The sequence below is a fragment of the Dendropsophus ebraccatus genome, chromosome 7 (assembly GCF_027789765.1).
Source record: "Dendropsophus ebraccatus isolate aDenEbr1 chromosome 7, aDenEbr1.pat, whole genome shotgun sequence".
NCBI lineage: Eukaryota > Metazoa > Chordata > Amphibia > Anura > Hylidae > Dendropsophus > Dendropsophus ebraccatus.
Window position 1 is genome coordinate 134,579,113 of NC_091460.1, and position 26,521 is coordinate 134,605,633.

Consider the following 26,521-nt stretch of genomic DNA (forward strand, 5'->3'; position numbering starts at 1 on the left):
ATGGTTCATAGTGGATGAAATAGCGAGACACCGCCACATTCTTCCCAATAATCTTTCCAAACCGATATCGCATTAACTAGCTTAAATCAAAAGAACGACTTCAAAGAAGCCTTAAGTAGGAAGATGTGCAATGCATTTTATTGATAATACAATGATTTCTTCCAAAATATGGACACGAATAGTACAGTGAAATATTGTATTGTCTATACGCACTGACATGTACACTAGCACTCTATAAGGCAGGGAACCTTGGCTCTCCAGCTGTTACAAAACTACAACTCCCATCATGCCTGGACAGCCAAAGCTAAAGCTTTGGCTGTCCAGGCATGATGAGAGTTGTAGTTTTGCAACAGCTGGAGAGCCAAGGTTTCCTACGCCTGCTTTATAGTGTGCTAGTGTACATGTCAGTGCGTATAGACAATACAATATTTCACTGTACTATTCGTGTACAATATTTCACTGTACTATTCGTGTAAATAGATGCACAAGGGGGAAGGGTGATTTTACCTGAATGAGTTATCATGTGCCGTCTTAGCTGGTTAGCCGATATGAATTTCTTGTCACAGTCCTGACACTCATAGATCTCATGAACCTGCAAAATGATGTTAAAAATGTGATTGTTCTCACACTGCATGTATTAAGCGCTGGAGATTCCTTCCTAGCTATAATCTGAATTCTCACATGGCTTCTTCTTGCAGAATGTGAAAAAACAGAATACAGAATAAAGGATGAATCTATACGTTAAAAGGCGTAATATGGCTTCATGAGAAATAAATAAATAAACATAGTTCATTATATTACAAAAATACTAAGGCTGATGCATTTGTGTGCATCCGTTTTTTTGATAATGGAAATCAATGGAAAAACTGATCAAAACGGATGCACACAAATGCATCCGGATAAAAACGAATTGCAAAAGCGTAGTGTGAACCCAGCCTACTTCTCAATGGGCTTCCTGTGTCAGGTCCTGAAGATTTCTGTTTGCAATGTTTAGTGGGAACATTTATAGTTTGGTAAAAATCCACCTTGGTCATGTAGGGATCACACAGGAACGTACGGTAGCTATTTAGGATAGATTCACATTGTGATTTATTTATTTTAATTTTTTTCATTTTTATTCATTTGAAGGGTGGACTCACACATAACGGAATTCACAGCGGTTTTTACGCTTCTAGTTCCGCAGTAAAATCTGATGCAATTCCAGACACTCAGTTTGAATAGGTTTACATGCTCGCAGCAGAATTTTCATTCCGCAAACGATGTCCTTGCAGCCCTTACTGCCCAATTATCAGGCTAATGGTCCTTTTACACAGAGAGATAATTCGGCCAATCGAACCATTAACGATTTAGAAGTAACAATGTGTTTTTTATAACGATCAGTGTTTACACAAGCCGATTACCGCTCAAATGCGATCGTTATCGTGAAAATTCGAACGATAATAAATCGTTCCATGTAAACGCACCATAATAGGTCCAGTAAACGAGCTCCGATCTAGCAGATCAGCGCTCGTTTACTAAAATGATCGGGCCATAGTCAGCCCGTGTAATAGGACCCTAATGCTGCGTTTACACGAAACGATAATTGGCCCGATCGTACGATTAACGATGTCGGAGTAACGTTTTTTTTTTTCATAACGATCAGTGTTTAGACGGTACGATATATCATATGGAAAATTCGTTTTGCGATTGCTTAAGCCTATCTCACACATTGGTTAAATCGGTGAACAACTGTTCACACGGAACAATCTGCGAATTTTTTGCGACCAATCAACGACGATTTAAGAACATGATCAAAATGAACGATTTCTCGCTAGTCGTTTGATCGTTCGCTGCGTTTACACGTACGATTATCGTTCGAATTCAATCGTTATCGTGCAAATTCGCACGATAATCATTACGTGTAAACGCAGCATAACAGGTCCAGTAAATGAGCACCGATCTAGCAATCGGTGCCCATTTACTAAAATGGTTGGGCCATAGTCAGCCCGCGTAATAAGACTCTAAGGCTTCTAAATTTAACTTTAAAAATTACAAAAAAAAAAACATGCTGCAAATTTAAAAGAAAAGAAATGCCACCAGATACACTTATAAAAAAAATTATAATCAGGTTTTTTTTTTTACCTTTTAAGAAGGGGAAATAAATGGGGTAAAAAATCTGTGTACAAGAGACCTAAGGATATAGGATTGGTTTTTAACTAATTTAATTACTATAAACCTAGCATTGCGATATTTACAAGCTTACATGTAGGTTTGCTACTGCAATTCTTCAACCTGTTAAATTTATACTGTATAATCTTATTACGTGTTCCCTTATCTCGGTTTTCCAGAACCAAATAGAAAAAGACTGAAAATAGCGAATTCCTATAGATTAGCATGAAAAGAAAACGACATTTCGGCACTAGATACAACCACCTTCTAACCATAGCAAACATTAATCAGCTGATGACACCGACACATAAACCATCCTAATAAACACTAAAGTGTATCGTTTTCCCTATCAAAGGCAGCGTAATTATACCAATTGCAGATCAGAGCGCTCTGTTTACTTCTTCCGATAACACAGTGAAGAGGGATGTTAAGTCAAAGTAAATAGTGTAAATTGGATAAAACGAGACGTAACACTTTGGAGTATAGCGTTTACTGAAGCTTTGTTCCCACATCTGGCAGCGCTGCGGCCTGAAACAGGAAACTCAAGTGAAGGCCACAATTTGCTATGCACAATTGGAAAAAAACACACTTGTAATCAGGGGTCTCATTACAAATGGGAAAATGTAACTTTCTATGAGCTAACAGGGTAGTTACATGATGACAATATGTCATATTTCTGAGTATTTTACAGTATTCCGTAAGGATTCATGCACATGACCAAATGATGTTGTTGTAAACCTCCAAGTTGCTCTGAGCCGTAATATAGCTTTCACAGATGTTTAAACTACACCTGTAACATTACAAATGCAGTCCAATCTGCAGGCAGCATGGTATAGAGCGGGAGGAGCTGAGCAGATTAACCCTTTCAAGGCCATGGGTCATTAATGCCTCAATGCCCAAGTCATTTTGAAGTCCCTAGGTCTTCCCCCTCCCCTCTCTCCCCTGCCGCTGTTAGAAGCCTGTAACATTACCTCCCTCCCTTCTCCGTCAGCCTCTTTAGCCAGGACACCAGAAGCTTAAGGCTTCCGGCATCCATGGCTACCATCAGGACTCTGCAACCACATCGCAGTGCCCCGATGGTCACCAGACAGAGAATTCTCCCTCTGTAGAGGGAGAATTCTCTGTCTGAAGCCCTATAGTTGCTGCGGTTGTGCCGACCGCAGTATCTATAGGGTTAACTGTCAGCACCAGAGTGCGGCTTCAGTGCTGACAGTTGCGGCGGGTCCCCAGCTATCACTGACAGCCGGGACCCACCGTGGATGACACAGGCACAGGCTGCAGCGATGTTCATTTACAGTGCAGGAGTTTAAAGCGACTCTGTACCCACTGTGCAGCCCCCCCAAACTACTTATACCTTTGTGTAGCTGCACTGAAATCCTTTCTGGTGGTGTTTTCAAAAACGCTGGTGCTGCTTTGGTGAGGCCAAAAATCCAACCTTTGTTGGGGTGTAGCCATGTTAAAGAGGCGGGGCCTAGAGTGCTCGTGCCCTAGGCCAGCACCGCCTATGTGGTGTTGCTCTCCGCTCCCCCTGGATTCTTATTCCACCCCCAGGCCGACGGCACTGTGTAAGCTGTCACTGCGCATGCGTCACTGTTCTCCCACCGGGCGCATCTGCAATGACGTTGCCAATCCAACTCTGCTTCTGTGGTGTGTCCTCCTTGCACCACCCCTGCCCAATGGCAGTGACGCGCCTGGCTCTGCACCGCCTCTAACCGCCTGTTGCTGACCCCCAGCATACCATAGTGACTCCCTTTGGCTGCAACTGCATCCTCTCTCCTTTACACATATGCCGTTGCGACCTGATCCAGCACTAGGCTAGAAGAAGGCCTGCCGAGTCAGTGTGCCTGCGCCGGATCTCTAGATGTGACCAAAAATCAGCAATTTTGCAATATGGCAAGTTTATGTGCTTATATAGTTTACTGTGTGAGATCACGGATGTAATAAATTTGGGTGATTCTGTATGCAGCGATACTAAATATGTTTAATATTTTTTGTTTATATTTACCTTTTTTAAACAAAAAAAAATAGGAAAATGGGGGTGATTTAAACTTTTAACCCTTTGAGGACCAGGCCCAAAATGACCCAGTGGACCGCGCAAATTTTATCATTGCGCTTTCATTTTTCCCTCCTCCCCTTCTAAGAGCTCTAGCACTTTCAGTTTTCTATCTACAGGCCATGTAAGTGCTTATTTGTTACAGGAATAGTTGTACTTTGTAATGGCGTCATTCATTTTACCATAACTTGTATGATGGAATCCCAAATATATTATTTATGAAGATATAAATAGGTGAAATCGTAAAAAAGAATGCAATATGGTAACGTTTGGGGGGTTCCTGTGTCTACGTAATGCACTATATGGTAAAAGCGACATGATACCATTATTCTATAGGTCAGTCCGAACACAACCACATGCAGGTTACACAGATTCTCTAATGTTATATATATTTTTTTTGGCAATTAGTTAATAATATAATGGCCCTATTGTGACGCTTATAACGGGTTTTATTTTTTCACCTATGGGGCTGTTTGGGGCGTCATTTTTTCCGCCATGATCTCTAGTTTTTATTAATATTTGTGAAGATCGGATGTTTTGATCACTTTTTATGAATTTTTTTATATATATAATGTAACATAAAATCGGTAATCTGCGCACTCTTTTTCCCTCTTTTCGTCTACGCCATTCTCCATTCGCAATGACGCTTGTTATACTTTAATAGATCTGACAATTACGCACGCTACGGTATATTATATGTTTATTTATTTTTCTATGTTTTATTTATATGATAGGAAAGGGGGGTGATTTAAACTTTTATTGGGGGAGGGTTTTTATGGTAGTGTATTGGTGTTTTTAACTTTTTTTTTTTTTTACACATTTGAAGTCCCTTTGGGGGACTTTTACATTCACTACTTTGATTTCTACACTGACCATTGCTATGCCATAGGCATAACATTGATCAGTGTTATCGGCGATCTGCTCATTGAGCCTGCCTGTGCAGGCTCAGTGCAGCAGATCGCCGATCGGACCGCATGGAGGCAGGTGAGAGACCTCCGGTGGTCCGTTTTAACGATCGGGACCACCGCAGTCACACTGCGGGGGGTCCCGATCAGTAAGTGACAGGGGACTTCCCCTGTCACTTACACTTAAACGCCGCGGCCGCGCCGCGATCGTGTCGTTTAAGGGGTTAATGACACGCGGCAGCGCGATCGCTGCAGCGTGTCTTTACCGGTGAGGTCCCGGCTGCTGATTGCAGCCAGCCCCCACCTGCTTCATAGCCGGAGAAACACCCAGGACGTAGAGTTACGTCCAGGGTCGTCTGGTGACAGACTTCCATGACGTAACTCTACGTCCTGGGCCGTCTAGGGGTTAATATAGGACAGGAATTTTTACATATTATTTAAAAAAAAAAAAAAAATTATAATTGTCTCCCTATGGGACTTCTATGAGCAATACAATACTTGTGCATAAAGATCAGTGCAGTACCTATGTACTGCATTAATCAATGTTATCTTCACTTGATTGCTACAGGCAATTAGATTATTTAGATCAATTGTTTTAGTGTTTGTAGCTGAAACACACCAAATATGAATCTGTTTAAAAAATAAACTAGAAAAGAATCCTCTAAGCATTTTCATTTCTTTACTGTGTTTCTTAACTTTTCCACAACAACTTCCCACAAATTACAAAGAGTCATGACTTCTGGAAACAATTCCCTGGGCCTCACATGTATGCTAATTTTAACCATGTAGGAAGTTCATTTAAAGGAGCAAGCCATTAACTTTTTTCAGATAACCGAGTTATCGTAACAGGGAAATGAAGGAACACTGCAGAAGGTTACTGACATTTCTTACTCCTACAGTATATACAGCACAGACATAAGGGCCCACCAAAAAATCCTCCAGTGGACCCCAATGTCTGTGCTGTGCGCCTGATAGAGGCCGTCAGGAACTTCTCACACAGACACTGTCTGCACTGGAAACTAAGTTAGTTTATTTTCATTGGGACACAGAGGAGGGCCTACATACTATATGGGGAACAGAGGGGACATGGTGGTGGGGAGGGGGCCTAACAACTATATAGGGACATAGAAAGGGCCTATTATATGGAGGCACAAAGGGGGCACCTTTTACTGTATGGGGCATAAAAGATGGGGAGTTTGTCTAGAGGTGAGGATGTTGCTGTAGCAGAGAACCTAAAATTTTTGTCAGGCAGATTCTGCAGACATTTGTGGCTGGTAGTGTTCTTGATGTTCAAGGACAGATGGGGAAGAAAAAAAAGAAGTGAACAACCCCATCTGTGTTTGGCTCAGAGAAGATACCCCTTGTGTGTCACTGGATGTAACTGCACTGTAATCACTTATATAGAGAAGGAGGGTGAGGATATGATTAGATTATGGGGGGATCCAAGTACTTTAATTGCACAGGGGCACTATACAGTCTGTGTCCCCCGCTGAGTGTGATGTACCTCCCACTAAGACTCTGCACAAGGCATAAAACAAGAGTATATTACACCTGAAAGATTTACACTTAGTATTCCTTTAACCATGTACTGTATTTTAGCCTGAAATTTAATTTTGACAATAAAATGTGCAAGTTTGTACATTTCCAGCGTTGCCTATATATTTGTAGTTAAAGGTACCATTATTCTGTCTAAATCCAAACTATTAAAAGGTAATATATGTATGTGTTTGTATTATTATTAAAGTTCGTATTATTAATGACATATACAGCGGTGTCTTTGATTACGAGCATAATTCATTCTGGGACGGCGCTTGTAATCCAAATCCACTCTAAAACCAAAGCAAATTTTCCCATAAGAAATCATAGAAATGCAGACAATTGGTTCCACACCCCAAAAATAATGGTTTATTATTCTGAATAACATGTAAAACAGATTAAACAAACATTCAGAAACAGCAGAATATGATATTATAAGTTACTGTACAGTAATGGAGAGGATGAGAAACACAAGGACTGGTAGAGACTGCAGGGAGTATGAAGGAATGAGCAGGGTATATGTGGGCGCATACATGCAGCGCTCTCTGTCCAGGGAGAGAGGGGTTACAGCTATGGAGAGATTACCTCCACAGTCCTGTCCCCTGATGTAAGCCACAGCCTGAAGTGGATCTGCTATGATTTGGAAGGTGAGGGAGACTTCCTGGGTCAGAGTACAGAGCTGTAGACCCCGCTATGCAGACCATGCCCCTCCTCCACTCTCCGTCCTGCCCAGCACAGGGAGCTCTTAAACCAAAGCAATGCTCTTACACCAAGTCACAATTTTGAAAAACTGTGAGCTCTTAAACCAAAATGCTCTTAAACCAAGTTACTCTTAAATCAAGGTACCACTGTATTTGATATTTGTACCAAACTGTTATTACTGCCCATTTGATCATATACTATATATTGATGGGGAAGGGGGGGGGGTCTATGTGTATGAAGTCAAATATTTGAAAATTCTTATTTTGCCTTAGCATTATTGGTTAATGTTGTATTGCTTTTATGTATTTTTCATTAGGTTTGATTGCTGTGATTCTAGTAACATGTTTTTGTAGGATACATGATAGACCTGAATGTCAAAGACGTTAAACAGAAAATCCCAGTAATGACCTCATTGGGATTTCCCTTTCTCCCATGAGTGCCATTAAAATGCAAGGAAGAAAAAAAAAAAAAAAGTAAGTCAGTCAGCCTCGGCTAGCTTTCTAGCTTTAATTCCAAGGATAAAATCAAAGGAAAAATGTCCGTGTTCCTAAAATGCTTTTTAGCTTGTGTCACTGGCGGTGAAAGGGTTAAGAGGGAAAGTCATTGATTAGACCCCATGTCCACTGTCATGTCACTGCTCAGGTGACGGCTCTGTAACAGCTGACAATGAAGGATGACATCCAGCCCACGTGTGGAATGATTTAGAAACATCTCCAAGTCTAATCAGTCTCTTCCCTACCTGGAAACCTTAATGTGCACAAGGTCCTAAAGCCAAGTTTAATTAACGGTGGTAAAGAACCGTATTGTAAACATTCCCTATAGCAAAGCATTGATTTAGACGTTTCCGGAAACCAGTACAGTCAGGTTATTAAATCGCCATTTATCTCATGTTACTCGTCTAATATTTCTGTGCATTTTCTAACAACATGGCTTATATTACTGCAATTCTCTGTTATAATATATGTGTTAGGTTGGGTTCACACTGCGTTTTAGCATATACGTTTATAAAAAAAAAAAAATGATGAAGAAATGGATGTAATTGTGTGCAATCTGTTTTCCCATAAAAAAAAAAAGGAACAAAACGGATGCATTTTTTTTGCGTACACAAAAAAATGGTTGACAATATTTTTGGGTACGTTAAAAGTAGAGATGAGCGAAGTGAATTCCTACCGATTTGTTAAGGAAATATGCAAAAAAACTAAATAGCTGGAGCATCACTGGGTGGGAGAAAGGGAATAACCATAATCCCTAGCGCCTGTCCAATCAGCTACAGGCCCCTCTGTGATGTTAGCACCTCCCCCTCTAATGGTTCAGTAATGGTGGCGGCAAGTCAGCTGTGTGTGGAGGAGAGAGCAGGATGGCAGCAGGCAGTTACAGCAGAGCAGGGAGAGACTAACAGAGGGATATAGAGACAAAAAGGAGAGGAATGGCGGAAATTGGATGATTGATTGACATTTTTTTTAAAATTGGGATTTTTGACACTTTTACAACAACACGCTTTAACAAATTCCCCCTTCTGTAATCCAAGTTTGACCAAAAATTTGCAAAGCTCCTGAAACGAATTTCAGGCTGCTTTGCTCATGTCTAGTTAGAAGTAAGGCTGGGTTCACACTACATTTTTGCAATCCATTTTTTGCAAAAAACGGATGAAAAACTGATGAAAAAAATTGGTGCAACTGAGTGCATCCGTTTTGATCCATTTTTCCATTGACTTCCATTATTAAAAAAAAAAAAAAAACTGATCAAAATGGATCAGTTTTTTTTTTAATGGACACAAATTAGGTCGACCACGTTTTTGTGTACGCAAAAAAAAGGATCCATTTTGATCTGCTTTTTTTCTTTATAATGGAAGTAAATGGAAAAACGGATCAAAACTGATGCACACAGTTTTTCAAAAAACGGATGAAAAAAACGGATGAATTTGTGTGCACCCGTTTTGATTAGTTTTTTCGTTGACTTCAATTGTAAAAAAACAAAACAAAACGGATCCGTTTTTTTTAACGGACACAAAAGTAGGGTCAGCTACGTTTGTGTCCGTTGAAAAAACTGTTTTGATCCGTTTTTTTTTTTTTTTTTTTTAAATGGAAGTCAATAGAAAAAAAACGAATCAAAACGGATGCACACAAAAAAACAGATTGCAAAAACATAGTGTGAACCCAGCCTTAGTGTCTGAATACTCACCAGAAGATACAACCATTGCTCTGAAATAGTTATTTATTTCCTTGCCTAGCTCTGCACTGGGACTTAACAAGGTGTAAGGTTGTGTTTTAACTACTTGGTGTTTCATGCACAACACAGATCTGCAACAGAGACCTGTCTGCTGTTCCTCTCCTCGCTGACTCTGTATTCCTTCATGTCCAGCATGTGAAACAAGATCCCTCTTGAAACAGAGATGGAGGCAGAGAGTCAGGGAGCAGAGGGGATAAGTCAGGGAGCAGAGGGGATATTAACAGTAAATGATGTGTGATGTCTGGGACCACAGAAAAGACAAGGAGAGGGAAAATAAATGTGGGTGTTATATGGTAGCATTTTCTACTGGGCGTGAGCAACATAGCCACAATGTAGTTGTGTGCTGAAATGCAGACAATTATTCTACACCAAGGATGTCCTTAAAGGAGAAGTCCAGCGAAAATTTTTATTAAAGTATTGTATTGGCCCCCAAAAGTTATACAAATTACAAATATACACTTATTACGGGAAATGCTTATAAAGTGCTTTTTCCCCTGCACTTACTACTGCATCAAGGCTTCACTTCCTGGATAACATGGTGATGTCACTTCCTGGATAACATGGCGATGTCACTTCCTGGATAAACATGGCGATGTCACTTCCTGGATAACATGGGGATGTCACTTCCTGGATAACATGGTGATGTCACGACCCGACTCCCAGAGCTGTGCGGGCTGTGGCTGCTGGAGAGGATGATGGCAGAGGGATGTTCAGTGTCCCTCTGCCATCATTCTCTCCAGCAGCCACAGCGCACACAGCTCTGGGAGTCGGGTCGTGACATCACCATGTTATCCAGGAAGTGACATCACCACCATGTTATCCAGGAAGTGACATCACCACCATGTTATCCAGGAAGTGAGGCCTTGATGCAATAGTAAGTGCAGGGAAAAAAGCTCTTTATAAGCATTTCCCATAATAAGTGTATATTGGTAGTTTGTATAACTTTTGGGGGGCAATACAAAACTATAATAAAAATTTTCGCAGGACTTCTCCTTTAAGATGAATAGGGCTGGACTGTAATACCTGACAGAGGCAATGGATAACAGTGGTGCTGTTTCCAGATTGAGACAGGCATTATTTTTTTGGATCTCATGCAATGCCGTTAAAATTTTTTCTCTGCTTAAAGGGGTACTCTGGCAAAAAATCTTTTTCTTACAAATCAACTGGTTTTAGAAAGCAAAAAAGATTTATAATTTATTTTATTTAAAAATCTCCAGTATTCCAGTACTTATCAGCTGCTGTATGTCTTGCAGGAAGTGGTGTATTCTTTCAGGTTTTTAGTGCTCTCGTCACCTCTGTCCAGATCAACAGAAAATTCCCATAGAAAAACCTCTCCTGCTCTGGACAGTTCCTGACATGGACAGAGGTGTCAGCAGAGAGCACCGTGTCAGACTGAAAAGAAAACACCACTTCCTGCGGGACATACAGCAGCTGATAAGTATGGGGAGACTTGAGATTTTTAAATAGAAGTAAATTACAAATCTATATAACTTTCAGAAACCTTTAAATTCTTGAACGTAAATTGTGAACTTTAATAAAATGTTGACCTGACACATTCCCGAGTTACATTTGGTAATACTTTCTTACCTTACGATGCTCTTGAAGATTAACTGAGGACGAGCATTTTTTGTTACAGACTGTGCACATCAACCTCTTCTTAGAATTCCCTAGCAAAGAAGAAGAATACACCGTAAGTGAGAGAAAAAGAGTGATAGAACTACTGTGGGAAACAGCTATAAGAGTATATATATATATTTATATATATATATATATATATAAATTTTTTTTTTTTTAGATTTTTTTATATATATATTTATCTATATATATTTATTATTATTACTTTTTTTTTTTTTTTAAACAAACACTTTTGTAGCTGCCTTGCGTTATTATAATCTTATTGTTAGTGATTACATTCCGCCAGTTCTTAAGCGCTTTACAAATAAAGGAGTATGACCAGACATGTATGAAGTGCCACTATTCCTATCAACGTTTCCTACTTTCAAAACATTTGCAGATGCCATAACATGATCAGTTGACAAAGCGCTATTTCTCCTACAGGAAAGCAGCCACATGCTACGGGATTCCGAGGAACATCTGATTATTTTTCTTAGCTGCTTTTCAGTTAGCAGAACTGCTGGATTGGCTGATTTTCCGGTTTCAAGCTTGCAAAGATTTTCAGAGAGTATCAAGTGTCACCTCTCTTTTCTGATCCATCTGGCTACTGAAACCAAATGAACCACAAAAAATACTTTACTTCATAAGAAAACATAAATACTAGTCTATCAATGTACTTCTAGGCTATGTTTACACAACGTTTTTTTTTCCTCTCTACGTTTTTGAAAATAAAAAGTGACGTCCGTCATTTCGCTGTTTGGCCGCCTGTCAGTGCAATGGCGGCTGCTGGTACATTATTCTAGTTCAGGTGGACTGATTGGCCTTTGGGTGTGTATTTAATTGAAAAGTCCATTGAATTTATTAGTAAAAACGGTCAAATGACGGTGAAAAAAGAAAAACTGTGTGTAAACAACTAAAAAAAAAAAAACAGCTGTTTGCAAAAGATGTCCAAAAATAATTGTCATGATCATTATTTTGACGTCCGTGAAGACAACATCCGTTATTTTATACACTGTGTGCATTGTACATCCATCATTCCATAGACGTCAATGCATTGCATTGAAATCTTTAATAACAGAAGTCTTTTTTTTTTAAAAAAAGGGGGACGCCTTTTTCCTTTTTTTTAAAAAATACATTTAAAGGGGTTATCCAGCGCTACAAAAACATGGCCACTTTCCCCCTACTGTTGTCTCAAGATTCGGTGGGGTTTTTGAAACAAAGTTCCATTGAAGTAAATGGAGCTTAATTGAAAACCACACCTGAACTGGAGACAAGAGAGGGGGAAAAGTGGCCATGTTTTTGTAGCGCTGGATAACCCCTTTAAAGTGAATAGTTAGGCCACATTTACACACAGTGTCAGACTGGGGTATCTGGGGCCCACCAGAGGAAACGATCCTCTGAAGAACCAGTGAGAAACAACATGTCAGTCATTGTTAGTGCAGGTTCTAGCTGGGGGGCCACCGGAGGATTCTCCAGTCTTTTGGTGGGCCAGTCCGACACTGTTCACACATCATAGGACCATGTTATTCAATGGCCCCGTTCACACATCCATTTTGTACAGGACCGCAATGGGTGCTTTAAAGAAATAGGACCTGCTGTAACGCGGACCGTAATTTGCGCCAGGGATTGCTATGCTAATGAAGTGGCGAGATTTGTAGTGCTGTCCATGGCCGTTGGCTTCACTATGGACGTGTGAATGTAGCCTAAAGGCCCTATTACACGTAGCGATTATCATGTAAAAGATTCGCTATAACGATCCGTCAATAGTGATAACTAGCGATTTAGTAGCGAACAGTTCTGATGTTTTTACATTCATTGATTGCTGTTATAAACAATAATTTTTACGATCATTAATCGTTACTCAGGACGACCCACACAGCATGTTTTGTCTGTGAACGACTTATTAGACGAACAGATTTGCGAACGATCGGCGAACTACCAAGGGTAATTTTTCAACATGTTGAAAGACATGGATTCACGATTTTTCCTCCTTCATCGTTGGGTGTTATTACACGGGTAGATAATTGTTCATTTTCGGTCGTTATGGCGACTTTTTAAACTATAACCGCTCAGTGTAATAGGGCCTTAAGGCATAAAAGAATCATCTGACAGCAGAAATGATAACTTCTTCCCAACTCCCAAGTGACCTGGAGTCCTCTCTCTCACTTATGCTTGATATTACCAAGTATACCTAAGGACACAAGTAAACCAATACATATTTTTGTACTTATACCGGGTAAAAGCTACTGGTAAAAAATGGACAATACGGTAGAAAAATTGTAGGACATAACAAGAAGGGAAACAAGGATTTCGTGGTAATATCATGAACAGTAGGGAGGTGACTAGGAATTTATGTGTCAGGCTCCAGATGGTGACCGCAATGGTAACCAATGCGTGCTGGAATTTGCAAATGGCGTCAAGAATTTACAGCTATTACTCGACAAAAAAAAAAAAAAATCTTGTCAGGCACATCTGCTAGACAAGCCTCTGATGTGTGCCGGGTAAAGGAAAGTCTGTTGTGTAGAAGAAGGCCTTTCTCTGTCCCAATCATGTGAACCTGTACTCTCATACTCCTATTGTTAAGCGGTCTGGTTATCGCAGGACAACAGTCTATCCGTCATTTGTAGACAGCAGGAATTCTGGATTCTGTGAAGTTAAATGTCTGATGGTGTGTCCAGTCAGTGCCTACTGTTTTAACTAGTGATGAGCAAATAGTATTTGGTCGAATAGCTATTTGATAGAATAGTACGCTATTCGAGCTATTTGTTTTTGTTCGAATATTCGAACAAAAATGGCCTAAAAATTTGATTCACCCTCCCACCCACCCCTGGCGCTTTTCCAGTAAATAAACATGCAGGGGGGAGGGAAAGGCACTAGGAATAGGCAAGACGTTAAAAAAAAAAAAAGCATTAACTGTGATTGGCTGGCTAAACTACGTCACCTTTTGAGTATAAGAATAGTGAATTTCAGATTTGTGTCACTTGCTAGAGAGGTTGGAGCTAGAGAGGGACAGACTGTTTACCAGGGAGAGAAAGCTTTTAGGTGAAGTTAGGTAGGGAAGGATCCCTAAAAGCCCTTGTTAGAGCTAAAAGTATAGAAAGCAGAGATTTAGAAGGTGTTTTGAGACAGTGTGTTCAGGGTCCTATTAGACGAAGCGATTTTTAACGTGAAGCCATAATGGACAACCGTGAAGCATGGTTGCCCCTAGCAACCAATCAGATTTCACCTCTCATTTTCCAAAGAGTCTATGAGGAATGAAAGGTGGAATCTGATTGGTTGCTAGGGGCAACTGAGCCTGTTTCAATTTACACCATGTTTGATAATTCCAGCTTTTCCAAGCTCCCGATCTGCTGCAAGCTAAAATGTCTCCCCCCCCTTGCTTGATTGACACCTGGAAGCTGAGACTCAAGCAGTATCAGGTATGAGAGGTGGGAGTAAGACGTAGAGATGATCGAACAGGGCCGAGGTTCACGTTCGTACGAACCCGAACCATCGGCATTGGATACCCGCTGCCTTCCCGTTCCGTGGGGAAGGTGGAGAGAGCCCGAGTACCGTCTGGAAAACAGGGATACAGCCTAGTTAATTGGCTGTATTCCTGTTTTCCAGGCGATACTCAGGCTGTCTCCACCTTTCCCCTGGAACGGGAAGGCAGCAGGAGTCAAATGCCAATGGTATGGGTTCGTACGAACGTGAACCTCGGCCCTGTTCGACCATCTCTAGTAAGAAAGTGTTACAACTTTTTGCACTTCAGGAGGTTGAGAAAGTCTCTTTGACTCTTCATCCTATAGAATAAAAGATTTTTTACATTCTGGGAGCACTGATGGAGATATGAAAGATATCATGTGTCCTAATAGGTAAATAACAATGTCAGCAGTTTGGAACATGAATTATAGCTGACAGTTTCCATTTAAGTTTAACATTTCTCAGCAAGAGGGGGATTCTGGCACTAAGCGTGATTGACCTGGTGTCCCAGCTTCCCAGGGACCCTAAGCATTGTCTTCAGTGCTGCAAAAGAGAACAAGAAGTGATTGATGCTGGAACGCAGCCAGGTAAGTATGCTTCATCCATGGTCCAAAAATTTATTACGGGCAAGAGGGAAAATAAATAAGTCAAAATGCTTACCTCTCCTGGAGCTTCACATCACAGAGCTCCCAAACCCTGCTGGCTGTCATCTTCTCCCGGGTTCTGGGTACATCAGGGCCCGGGCCTGACGCCACAGACGGGTGGGATTTAGCCCACCTTTTAGCCAATCAATGACTGCAGCAGTGTCCCGCCCAATCACTGACTGGCTGAGCGCGACATCCGTTAGCCGGGTTGTGATGTAGCCCGAGGGGAGCTCAGAAAGCAGCCGACAGGGTCCATGAGCGGGATGCAGCTCTGCGCGGCTGCCGGTACAGGTGACTTTTTTGCCCACTGCCCCTTTAATTATTTTTTCATTTTTCCTTTGAATACATAAATTTAAAAACAGACTGTCTGAACAAGTAGCTACCTTGCTTAATTATTTCCAGAACATACCATGTACGTTTTCTTTGTGCTTTTTCAGGGCATCTTTGCTTCTAAATTTCTTCCCACAACTATCAGACTTGCATATAAATCTAACATCTCCCTTGCAGGCTTCTCTGTGTTGATCAAAGCTGCAATAAAGAAAACGATTAACGATAAAGAACATGAAAAATCGGGTGAATCTGCACACTTTAAAATCGAGCATGCCTCACGGCAGTGGTCTACAACATGCGGCCCTTCCACTGTTATGAAACCACAACTCCTGGCACGGTGAGTATGGTTGTTTCGCAACAGCCACAGAGCCACAGGTTACAGACCGCGGCCTTATAGTATGAACACAAGTTAACACGTGCATTACCTAAATAGGAGGTAAGGAGGAACTTCCTTTTCTTGGTTAGATGTCAAAAAAGAACAAGAGGAAGCTTGAAAGCAGGCATGCAAAAAGGGAAGCCAGAAATTAGACAGCGGTTCAGTAATTCAAACACAAAACCTCAACGCTGAGCCGAAGAAGGTATTGCAAACGGAACACTGATAACTCCCTGATGTGTCTCCGGAGATGATACTTTCTGAGCACTGAAGTACACTAAAGAAAAGAGAACAGTTTAGAGTCTAGAACATAACAGCGTAACGCTGTTTATTGATCTTACTTGCAACTCTCACACAAATACCATATAAAATTTTGACCCTTGAAAAAAGAAATTGAAGGCCTATTTCTAGGATATGCAATTACTTGATGACCCCCACTGATCCTCGGAATGAAAGAGCTGCAAGAATGAACTGTAGAAGACCCTCGCTTTACAGAATCGGTGGAGATTTGAGCAGTAAGACCTCAGCCAATCAGAATGTGGTGATACAGTATGTCCTAGGGTTATGGGATCGCTTTCTATGATGGAAAAGGCAATATAAACACTCGAAACTATTGTATATTTATAGGTTAAGTGGAAATGCTTATGTTTTTTGTATACAGTAATGCACAAAACTTGTATAGTAATGCATTAACTTGTATAGCACTAAACTTGTATAGTAATGCACTAAACTTTTTGACTTCCTTATCTAGAAAGGAAAACATTTTGCATTTTCTTTATCTCATTTGATAGGAACCAGCATATACAGTAAATAGGTGAGATGACTGCACTAGCGTGGGCTGTTCATGGCACTTTTTATTACAGTTGTCTCCTATAGATAACTAAATTTGCTATGACAAAGCCCAAAGAGGTTATCTAAAATAGAAGGCTACTTTAAAGTCAATGTACAACCAGGTACATCGCTTTGTGTTTTCTACATGAACAGACCGGTGCAGGGTGGGGATGCTGGTGCTGCAGTCCCTTTTTTTAGAACAGCTGCCTGTTTCCCGCGCATGGCGCGGGGCTATTCCCGAGTACCGGATCAGCATGAAGCATTGGCCGCCAGCGTGACGAAGCCCCTCCCCTCTGTGACACGGCTCCATTAGAATGAATGGAGCCACATCACAGAGGGGAGAGGACGTCGTCACACTGGGGGCCGGCGGGCCCTCCTCCAGTGCTTCATGTGTTCGGGAATAGACAAATGTTGTGTGGGGGAACTGGGCGGTGGTTCAAAAAAGGGACCGCGGCACCAGCATCCCAGCCCCGGCACCGGTCTGTTCATGTAGAAAACACAAAGCGATCTACCTAGTGGTACATTTGGATTAATTGTGGGGTTCTATGTTCAGTATTCTCATCTATTAACTAAAATGGAAAGGGGCTAATAAAGAGCAGCTCTTGATCTGGAGGACCAGGTATGTCCATGCATTATGAGGATACTATGGTAATTTCTCTAGAAGCCTATATTTTAGCTTATATATTATATTAGCTGATTTCAGGAGGACCGAGCATCCTGTGACAGATCCCGTGATCATTGGGCTACCCTTCCAATAAAAAGGAATGTGCAAAAGAGCCTTATAATTCCTTAAATTGTTGTCCCATTTGCATTAGTCAGGGTGGGGTGCACGTTTAAATCAAATCCAGATGCTGCTTTTTTGCATTAATAAAGGATTACAAGGAGATCTATCGACAAAACATATCCTGTCCTCTATACTAAAGCCTCATTCTATGCCCAAGGGCTGTTTGCGTACATAGCAGAGAACGTTCGAGAATGCTTGACCTATATATGATGAGAGGCCTGTGTATATATATATGGCTAGTTGGCTGCATGTCATAATTTCCTCTTTTAGAAACAGAAGGAATAAGAAAGGAAAACATATTTAAAAAATAAAAAACAGAAATAAAGATGGCCATAGACATAGGATAAGTGTCAGCTGACAAAATCTAATGTCTATGGATACATTAAAATATTTGAAAACATTACAGTAATATGTAAAGACCCAAAGACTGAAAAGGGAGGAAGGGAGTAAACTGATAAGAAAAATACAATAGAGAGTAAACCGATTAGAAAGATACAATAGGGAGTAAACCGGTAAGAGAGATACAATAAATGCATTAGGTATACAGTAGAGGAGTGAATAAAGGAAAAGCTAGAAGTGTAATGTGTAAATTAAAGAATAACATTTTTAGGCTATGTTCCCACTTCAGGAAAATCAGCCGTCTTGTAAGGCTGGGTTCACACTACTTTTTTTTCCATCTATTTTTGCAACAACAACAAAAAAGATGAAAAAACAGATGGAAAAATGAATGCATGCGTTTCTCCATTATATATATATATATATATATATATATATATATATATATATAATCAAAACACGTCCTTTTTTTATGTGCACAAAAACAGTTTTTTTAATGGAAGTCAATGGAGAAACGGATCAAAACGAATGCACACAATTGCAGCCGTTTTTCCTTTCATTTTTCTATCCGTTTTTGAAAAAAAAAAAACACATTGCAAAAATGTAGTGTGACCCAGCCTTGCATAGATGGCTGGTAATAAGCTGTAAATTATGGAGTCCAACAGCACCCACTAGAGATAGTCTTCAATCCTTATTGAGCATCCAAGAAAAAAATTAATGTTTCAACCCCACTGGAGTCTTTGTCAAGTATGCGGCTGGTAACAATGATCACAATCATTATTAGCGTCCGTCTATTCAACAAGACGGATGGAAGCTTTCGGCAGTTTGCACCAGTTTTTATTTTACACACATTGATATATTCGGGCTATAGTGACAATAGAACATACTGGGGGGGGAATAAATAAAAACTGTCCCTACAGCAACCAATCACATCAATCTCATTGGTTGCTTTGGGAAAGCCAGTAGTTTTGCTGTTTGACAGTTTTTTGTGTGCATCCGTTTTGATCCGTTTCTCCATTGACTTCCATTATGGCAACAACGGACGTAGTTTTACGTTGTGTGAACATAGCCTAAAAGAAAAACTGTCATCCAATCCAAAATAACCCACATAACACCATGAAACAACATGCAAATTTAATTTTTTTTTTTCATTTTTGTTATAGATAGTCGGTATTTGTTACAATTCCACCCTCATTTAGCATATTGGATGTTTATGGGACAACTGAAATAGGCAGATTACATTAAAGAGCAAAAACAAATTTCATCTACGTACTGGCGTTGGAGCGCCTGTTTTACTGGAAACTTCTTCCCACAGTTTCTGCATTTGAATTCTTTCTCTTCACTCGGCTTCTGATGCAAAGTTTGAAGATGTTCTGCTAAGATTTCCTGACTTGGAAAACTAGATTCACAAAGTGGGCAGTCATGGTCATCTTTACAATTGTTATGTTCTAGAAAGTGGAAAGGAAGGGCACTTAACAGACGTGTACTCTAAGAATGCAGCTGTACATTTATGGCTCTTATCCATTAGTGGTTATTTATTAATACTGTAAATACTGTTCAGTCACTTTAACAGAATATATATATATATATATATATATATATATATATATATATATTGCAATGGCCGTTCAATACAGTGTGTCAACAACTTTGTTCCCCATAAAGTTCAATGCAGTGTATTATTTTAAGGCAAGAACGGACGTTTTGTTTTTTTTCATCACCAACAACAGCTGTTCTTGTCTTAAAAAATTACACTGTGAACATGTGCTTAGTGTGTTTTAATATAGTTGAGATATGACACCTGCCTACTCCAGCCCAGAGGCGCATAGGGCGGTGCTCATCGCAGAGGAGTGTATTTAAATGTTTGTTTGTTGCCATATGGTTATTCCTGACGAAGACTCCGCATGATATCGGAGCTGAAACACGTTGCTCTAATAAATTCACAAATTGCTCCATTGTGGTTGGCCTAATATATTAGCTTGGATACATCAGTTGTGCCCAGTTGTGAAAACTCGAAACTCCGCTGCCTGTTGTGGGCTTTGAGAGTGCTGAAGGTGTATGGGGACCTTTAGACCTATCGCAGTGTAGAAAGTTGGTACAGGAACCATCGAAGCCCGACCGACCCCCCCCCCCCCCCCCGGTGGAGTGCCTAATACTTACCCCTTCCCCATCCCGTTGCACAGAAATCCCCACCGGAAGCCGTGCGCATGCTCATTAGAGATGAGTCCGACGCTCATAGAGAATTTCTCGGCAACGGGACGGGGTCCGGGACTTTGAGGAAATGGTAAGTATAAGAAGCTACACCGGGGGGGGGGGGGGTCAGGTCTCCTGTAAACATGTACTAGACTAGAAAGGAATAGCATTAACCTGTTTCACTTTTCTCCGCAGATTGCTGGACTTCTTTAATGTTCTCCTCCTCTTCTTTGGGAGCCACGTTAACAACTTCTTTGGCTTCCTCTTCGGCTTCTTCCATATCACTGTCTAGGTAGCCAATAAGAAGTTCAGTGTCTGTGTCTATATCATCAACAGCCAAATAGAATATGTTCTCTCCTTCCTGAAATAGTCATAAACCAAAGAAACAATCAAAAATATAAATCAGAAAATAAAGTGTAAGTTTACCTTTAGTTCACAAACTACAGCATGTAGCTATATTATATAAAATATGTTACATTCTCGTTCATCTTAAATACATATATCTCCACTTAAGTCCCTATTTCAAGTAGCAATTATCGTTTAAAGATGCGCTATAATGATCGATCGCTAGTGAAAACTGGTGTAGCGAACCATTCTGAGAATATTACATTCATCGATTACCCTTATGATCGATCATTTTTACGTTGTTATATGGTCGTTAATTATTCTTTAGGACAACCCACACAACATGTTTTATCTGCAAAAGACTTATGGCGACTGGGAATAATCGACATGTGAATTATTTCTGCGGTCGTATCGCAATGTGTGTAAAACGTCTGTTGTTCCCCATAGAGTTCTACACAGTTCATTATTTTAAGATAAGAATGGACATTGTTTTAATCGCCAATAACGTCCGTTCTCGTCTTAAAAAATACATTGTGTGAACATAGCCTTTGGTTTAAACATTTACTTTTGCAACAATATGATTAGGAATAGAGATGAGTGAACTTGCCCAAAGTTTGGGTTCACACAAACCTGAACGATTGGTATTTGAATTTTTCTGACATGGAGAAGGTGGATACAGCCCAAGGCCCAGGGGCATAGCTAGAAATGTTTGGGCCCCATAGCAAACTTTTAATTGGGCCCCCACCCCCAACTGCCCACTAAGCCATCAAGTGTAGTCATAACTGCAAGCACTCGTCAAGAGTACTTGCAGTTAATAGGGACATTTGCAAAACCCAGGAGGCCATTTGCTGCTACAAATTATGACCGCTCAAAGGGCCCAGTGTATTGCTGGAGTGGGCCACCGGGCCCCCTGATGTGGCGGGCCCCATAGCAGCCGCTATGGCTGCTACAGTGGTAGTTAAGCCCATGCCAAGGGCTATGGCTTTATCCATGTTTTCCAGGCAGTCCTCAGGCTGCATCCACCTTCTCCAGGCAGCGGGATTGAAATTCGGATTGTTTAGGTTCTTGTGAACTCGAACTTTCAGCAGGTTTGCTCATCTCCAATTAGGAATGGTTTGTACTTGTATGTGACCAACACTGTACACATACACATCATAACCAACCTTGTAAATCAAGACCCTGTAGAATGATCCCATTAGAGATGAGCGAAGTGAATCTGTCTAATTCCGATTCGCAGTGAATTGGGCATTAAATCGGTTTTGTAGTGATTCGCGAACTCACCAGATTCGCTTTACAAATTTGCTAAACATGCTGGCCGCACATGTTAACTTACAGTATTGTCTTATGATGGGAACCAGGGATTATCCATAATCCCTTGCCCCCGTCCAATCAGCTGCAAACTCCCCTGTGATGTCAGCAACCCCCCCCCCCCCTCTATAAAATGTGATTGGCTTCCTGGAGGCGGCCAGTCAGCTGTGTATAGTGGAGAGCAGGTTGCAACAAGCAGTTAGAGCAGGGAAAGAAATGCAGAGATAGGGACAGAGAGGAGGGGGATTGTAGGTGGTTTTCGGTATGAGCAGTGAAGCCAATGTCCAGTATACCAAGTAACTGGGTGACTGTTGTTCATTATACCGAGTCACTAGGTGCTGGGTGTGCATTATACCAACTCACTGGGTGCTGGGTGTGCATTATAGGAAGTCACAGTGAACACAGTGTCCATCCTAATACCTCATTGGTTGCTCATTCACCAATGTCGACTGCTGTCCTTGGAGAAAATTGATATTGCGCCACTGATCCACTAACGTCCACTACTGTCCATGGCGGAAATTGAATGATTGACAGGCTGATTGACATTTTTCAAAAATTGACATTTTCCAATTTTGATATTGTCACAGCAGTGTAGCTTATATAGTTTGCCTGTTTTAATTCATTTGTATGTGATTCGCTCATCTCTAGCTGCCATAAACAATAAGTTTATATGCATACATAAAGCAGAAGCCTCATGGCTCATTAATTGTTTAAGATCCTCTGCGGTGTTTAGATTGGGTATATAAACAATCTTCCTTGAATTATGTTTAACACAATTACAACTGTATATTTAAGCAGCTTTGTGTATTTTACATCTTCATGAAAAAGAAAATTCTGCATTTAGCTGAGGATGCTTAGACATCAGACATGTACTGTATGCAAGGTAGGACTTCCATATAACATTGTGTATAAAATACTTATGATACATTATGTTGTGGAGAGCCATTCTCCTATATGATGTTTTTGTTCAATGGGTCCCTGCACATAAGCAACAGCAAATGTTATAGTATTCTCCATTTGTTCTAAAAAGATGCATGGGTGAGCAGCTCTCCAAAATGTTATATAAAGGGGCCTTAAAGGGGAACTATCAGCAGGTTTAGGGTCCTTTTACACAGGCCGATGTGGGCCCGTTCAATAATGTAAACTATTACACGGCCCTATAATCGTTTAGCAAAGGCTGCAGGGACATCATTACCTTGCTGCCCTTTTTTAAACACCATACATTACCTACACATGTGGCAGGTCTTCTCCTGCGCTCCTTCTTCCTCCCGGTCCCACGTGCAGCAGCAGCTTCAGTGCGGCCTGTCTGAGCTGACAGACCGCTTAGCCAATCACTGGCTGCGGCGGTCCTGGCCAGTGATTGGCTGAGCTGTCTGTCAGCTAAGACAGGCCTCACTGAAGCTGCTGCTGCGAGCGGGACCGGGAGGAAGAAGGAGCGCAGGAGAAGACCTGCAACATGCTTAGGTAAAGCACTGTGCTTGTGAAATCGTCGGTCGCCCGCCATGCATCACTGGGTGGAATAGCGATGCGCGGCGGGCGAGCAGCGATTTCACAAGCACAATGCTTTACCTACGCATGTTGCAGGTCGATGATCGGTGATTTTAGGTTTGAACCTAAATAAACGGTCAGCCGATGACCCGCTCATCGACTGATCATTGTATCAATTCCACGGAGGGATAATCGGCCAAATCGGGCCGATTATTGCTCCATGGAATAGGACCCTTATATCTGCTGATATCCCTGAGCAGCTGTGTACCTACTGTTCTTTTTTTTTTCCTGTAGCTCCCGACTTTTCTGTGCCGTTTGAAGAAAAGTAAATATACTAATGTGCTTGTTGAGAGCACAGGAGGCATTAGAAGCCCCTCCTGGGCCCGGCCGCCGCCTATAGTCCGATTCAATTAGCCCCCAGGCCAGAGATGGGTACCTTGGGCCCTCCAGGTATTCCAAAATTACAATTCCTATCATGCCTGAATATCCAAAAGTTCACCATCCCTGCCCATCCATTGTGAGAGCTACATTATATGTAGAGGCAAAGGGACAATTGCCCAGAGTTTCCTACCACCTGTAGGCCTATTCCGCCAAACATCACACAACATAACAGTTTTTATACAGTATGTGACAAAGCAGGTTAATATGCAACTATTGTTGATGTTTATTCACACCAAGGGTAAGTACGGAATTTGCACAGAGTTTCAAGCACCATGGACCCCGCTTGAAGTTCCATCTGTCCTGTTGATTGAATTGGATGTCTCATAGGCACTCCGACATGTCAATTCTTTGAGTAGACGGCAAAGTGCGTGTAAGACATGCTTTTCAATCAAGTAGGGTCCATAGCGCAGATTCTGCTTGAAATTCTGTGCAAATTCCGTAGTGTGACCGGGCCCTAATAGAAAAGAGTGTGAGATATATAGTACCAAATGTGATCTAAAACATTGTGATTGCATAGCTAGAGATGAGCGAAGCAGCTAGAAATACATTCCGCGAGCTTTGCAGATTTCCGGTCAAACTCGTTATGATTCCCGAATTGAATGTTAATTAATTTCATTGAAACAGCCAAAACTATAGTAGTTACAGTACTGGGACTGTTACAGAAGAACACATTTTTTAAAGCATTATGTTGTAAAAGTGTCAAAATCAGAAAATCACAATTTAAAAATAATGCCAGCCATTTTCCGCCATTCCGCTCCTCTCTGTCCCTATCGCTCTGTTAGTCTCTCCCTGCTCTGCTCTAACTGCCTGCTGCCATCCTGCTCTCTCCTCGACACACAGCCGACTGGCCGCCTCCATTACCGAACCTCCTTATATAGAGGGGGAGGTGCTCACATCACAGAGGGGCCTGCAGCTGATTGGTCGGGCGCTGGGGATTATGGTTAATTCCTTTCTCCCGCCCAATGGCGCTCCAGACATTTTGTTTTCTGCAAATTTTCCTAATGAAACAACGTAAATTCGCTTCGCAGAATGTTGACAGCGCCATTTGCAGCAAATTTTTGCTCATTTCTAATCATAGCCTATGGCTGAATCCATGTTTTCCAGGCAGCTTTAGGACTGCATCCAAATTCTTCAGCCACAAACCTAAATAGAATTTCCCTCATCTCTAATTAACACCAAAATAAAATCTTCTTAGTCAAAGGTCTCTCACACCTGCAAAAATAAAAGCTTCCCGTTCCGTCGCTGTGCTGCCGAGCATCTCGCAGCTCACATCCATGCAGAAATAAATAACTTCCAATTATGTTCACAGGCAATGTTATGTTTACTCCATATTTTCAATCGATGTCTATTCTCTCGAGGTCTAACTAAAGTTAATACTATCAAACAACACACAGAAAAATAAACGTTTCTTTCCTATGTGTGATAACCTTAACAGGCTGGATTTCAGCATCCTTTAAAAGAAAAACATCAGGCCGGCGAACTAATTCCGTCCTTAATGTATCCTTGACACAAATTCTATCTCCAATTTACAATTTGTGTTCTGTTACAAGTTAATCTTCCCTTTGTAGTTAAAAAGACTGTAGTAGATTTGCTGTGTTCACCAAACAGTTCGGTAATATGTAAATTCTAGTAAGTAGCTTATCTAGTGCCCTCTCAATTTGTAAGAGTTCTTCCATTTCTGCCTGGTGTTCTGTGATAGTCTGGTTACATAATGTTAGGGTAACTTCATTTTTAAATATGAAGGAGACAACATGTATAGCAGTAGCTGGAGTTGAGCTATGATCGTTTAAAGGGGTTATCCAGGGTAGGGAAAACATAGGGGGAGATTTATCAAACATGGTGTAAAGTGAAACTGGCTTAGTTGCCCCTAGCAACCAATCAGATTCCACCTTTCATTTTCCAAAGAGTCTGTGAGGAATGAAAGGTGGAATCTGATTGGTTGCTAGGGGCAACTGGGCCAGTTTCACTTTACACCATGTTTGATAAATCTCCCTAATTATATATATATATAATTATAGCAATACAAAGAACAATAACAAACCTATGCTTATCCTTCCGAGCTCCCCCCCCCCCTTGGTGTCCTCTTACCGGTTTCCTGTTTCCCCCAAAAGACCCTGCCTCCACTTCCAAGATGGACTTGTCTGTGACCCCTTTTAGAATAGTATTACATAGCTGCCCTTGTATTACCCGGCCACTATCGTTGAGACTATCATAGAGTTAATAGGCCGCATGATTGAAGGGATTGGCCATTTTATAGTAAAATTGTTTTGTGTATATTATAAGTAAGTGTATTCACAGCACTTACTGACAGCAGCTCCCTGTATACTTGATAGAGCTAAAATCAGATTCCCCTACTTCAGGCTGTGCTGTCCTGCTCTGTGGTGAGTCTGTCCATAAGATCGTCGACATGGAGGAGCATGTGACTGTACTCCACCCCCAGTATCCTGCATAGGCATAGAGAGGCTCAATGGTGGACACTGAGGACAGGGCATGGTCACATGCTTCTCCATGTCGGCCATCTTATAGACAGCCTCACCACAGAGCAGGACAGCACAGCCTGGAGGAGGGGAGTCTGGTTTTAGCTCTATGAAGTACACAGGGAGCTGCTGTCAGTATATACAGTGAGTACACAGGGAGCTGCTGTCAGTATATACAGTGAGTACACAGGGAGTTGCTGTCAGTATATACAGTGAGTACACAGGGAGCTGCTGTCAGTATATACAGTGAGTACACAGGGAGTTGCTGTCAGTATATACAGTGAGTACACAGGGAGCTGCTGTCAGTATATACAGTGATTAC

At 41.2% G+C, this 26,521-nt stretch overlaps 1 protein-coding gene across 3 annotated transcripts in view; it reads right to left on the reverse strand.

The window, feature by feature from the left end:
• The window catches only part of PRDM5 (PR/SET domain 5), a 128,676-nt gene that overhangs the window by 91,138 nt on the left and 11,017 nt on the right, over positions 1–26,521 (reverse strand). For 2 of the 3 annotated variants that reach the window (XM_069976820.1, XM_069976818.1), the window contains exons 5-10: positions 20,315–20,501; positions 19,221–19,395; positions 16,181–16,273; positions 15,703–15,821; positions 11,161–11,240; positions 508–592 (exon numbers count right to left, since the gene is read on the reverse strand). In XM_069976820.1, the coding sequence (XP_069832921.1) occupies positions 508–592; positions 11,161–11,240; positions 15,703–15,821; positions 16,181–16,273; positions 19,221–19,395; positions 20,315–20,501 (739 nt within the window). The remainder of the gene's footprint in view (positions 1–507; positions 593–11,160; positions 11,241–15,702; positions 15,822–16,180; positions 16,274–19,220; positions 19,396–20,314; positions 20,502–26,521) is intronic. The other variant, XM_069976819.1, reaches the window with a different exon arrangement.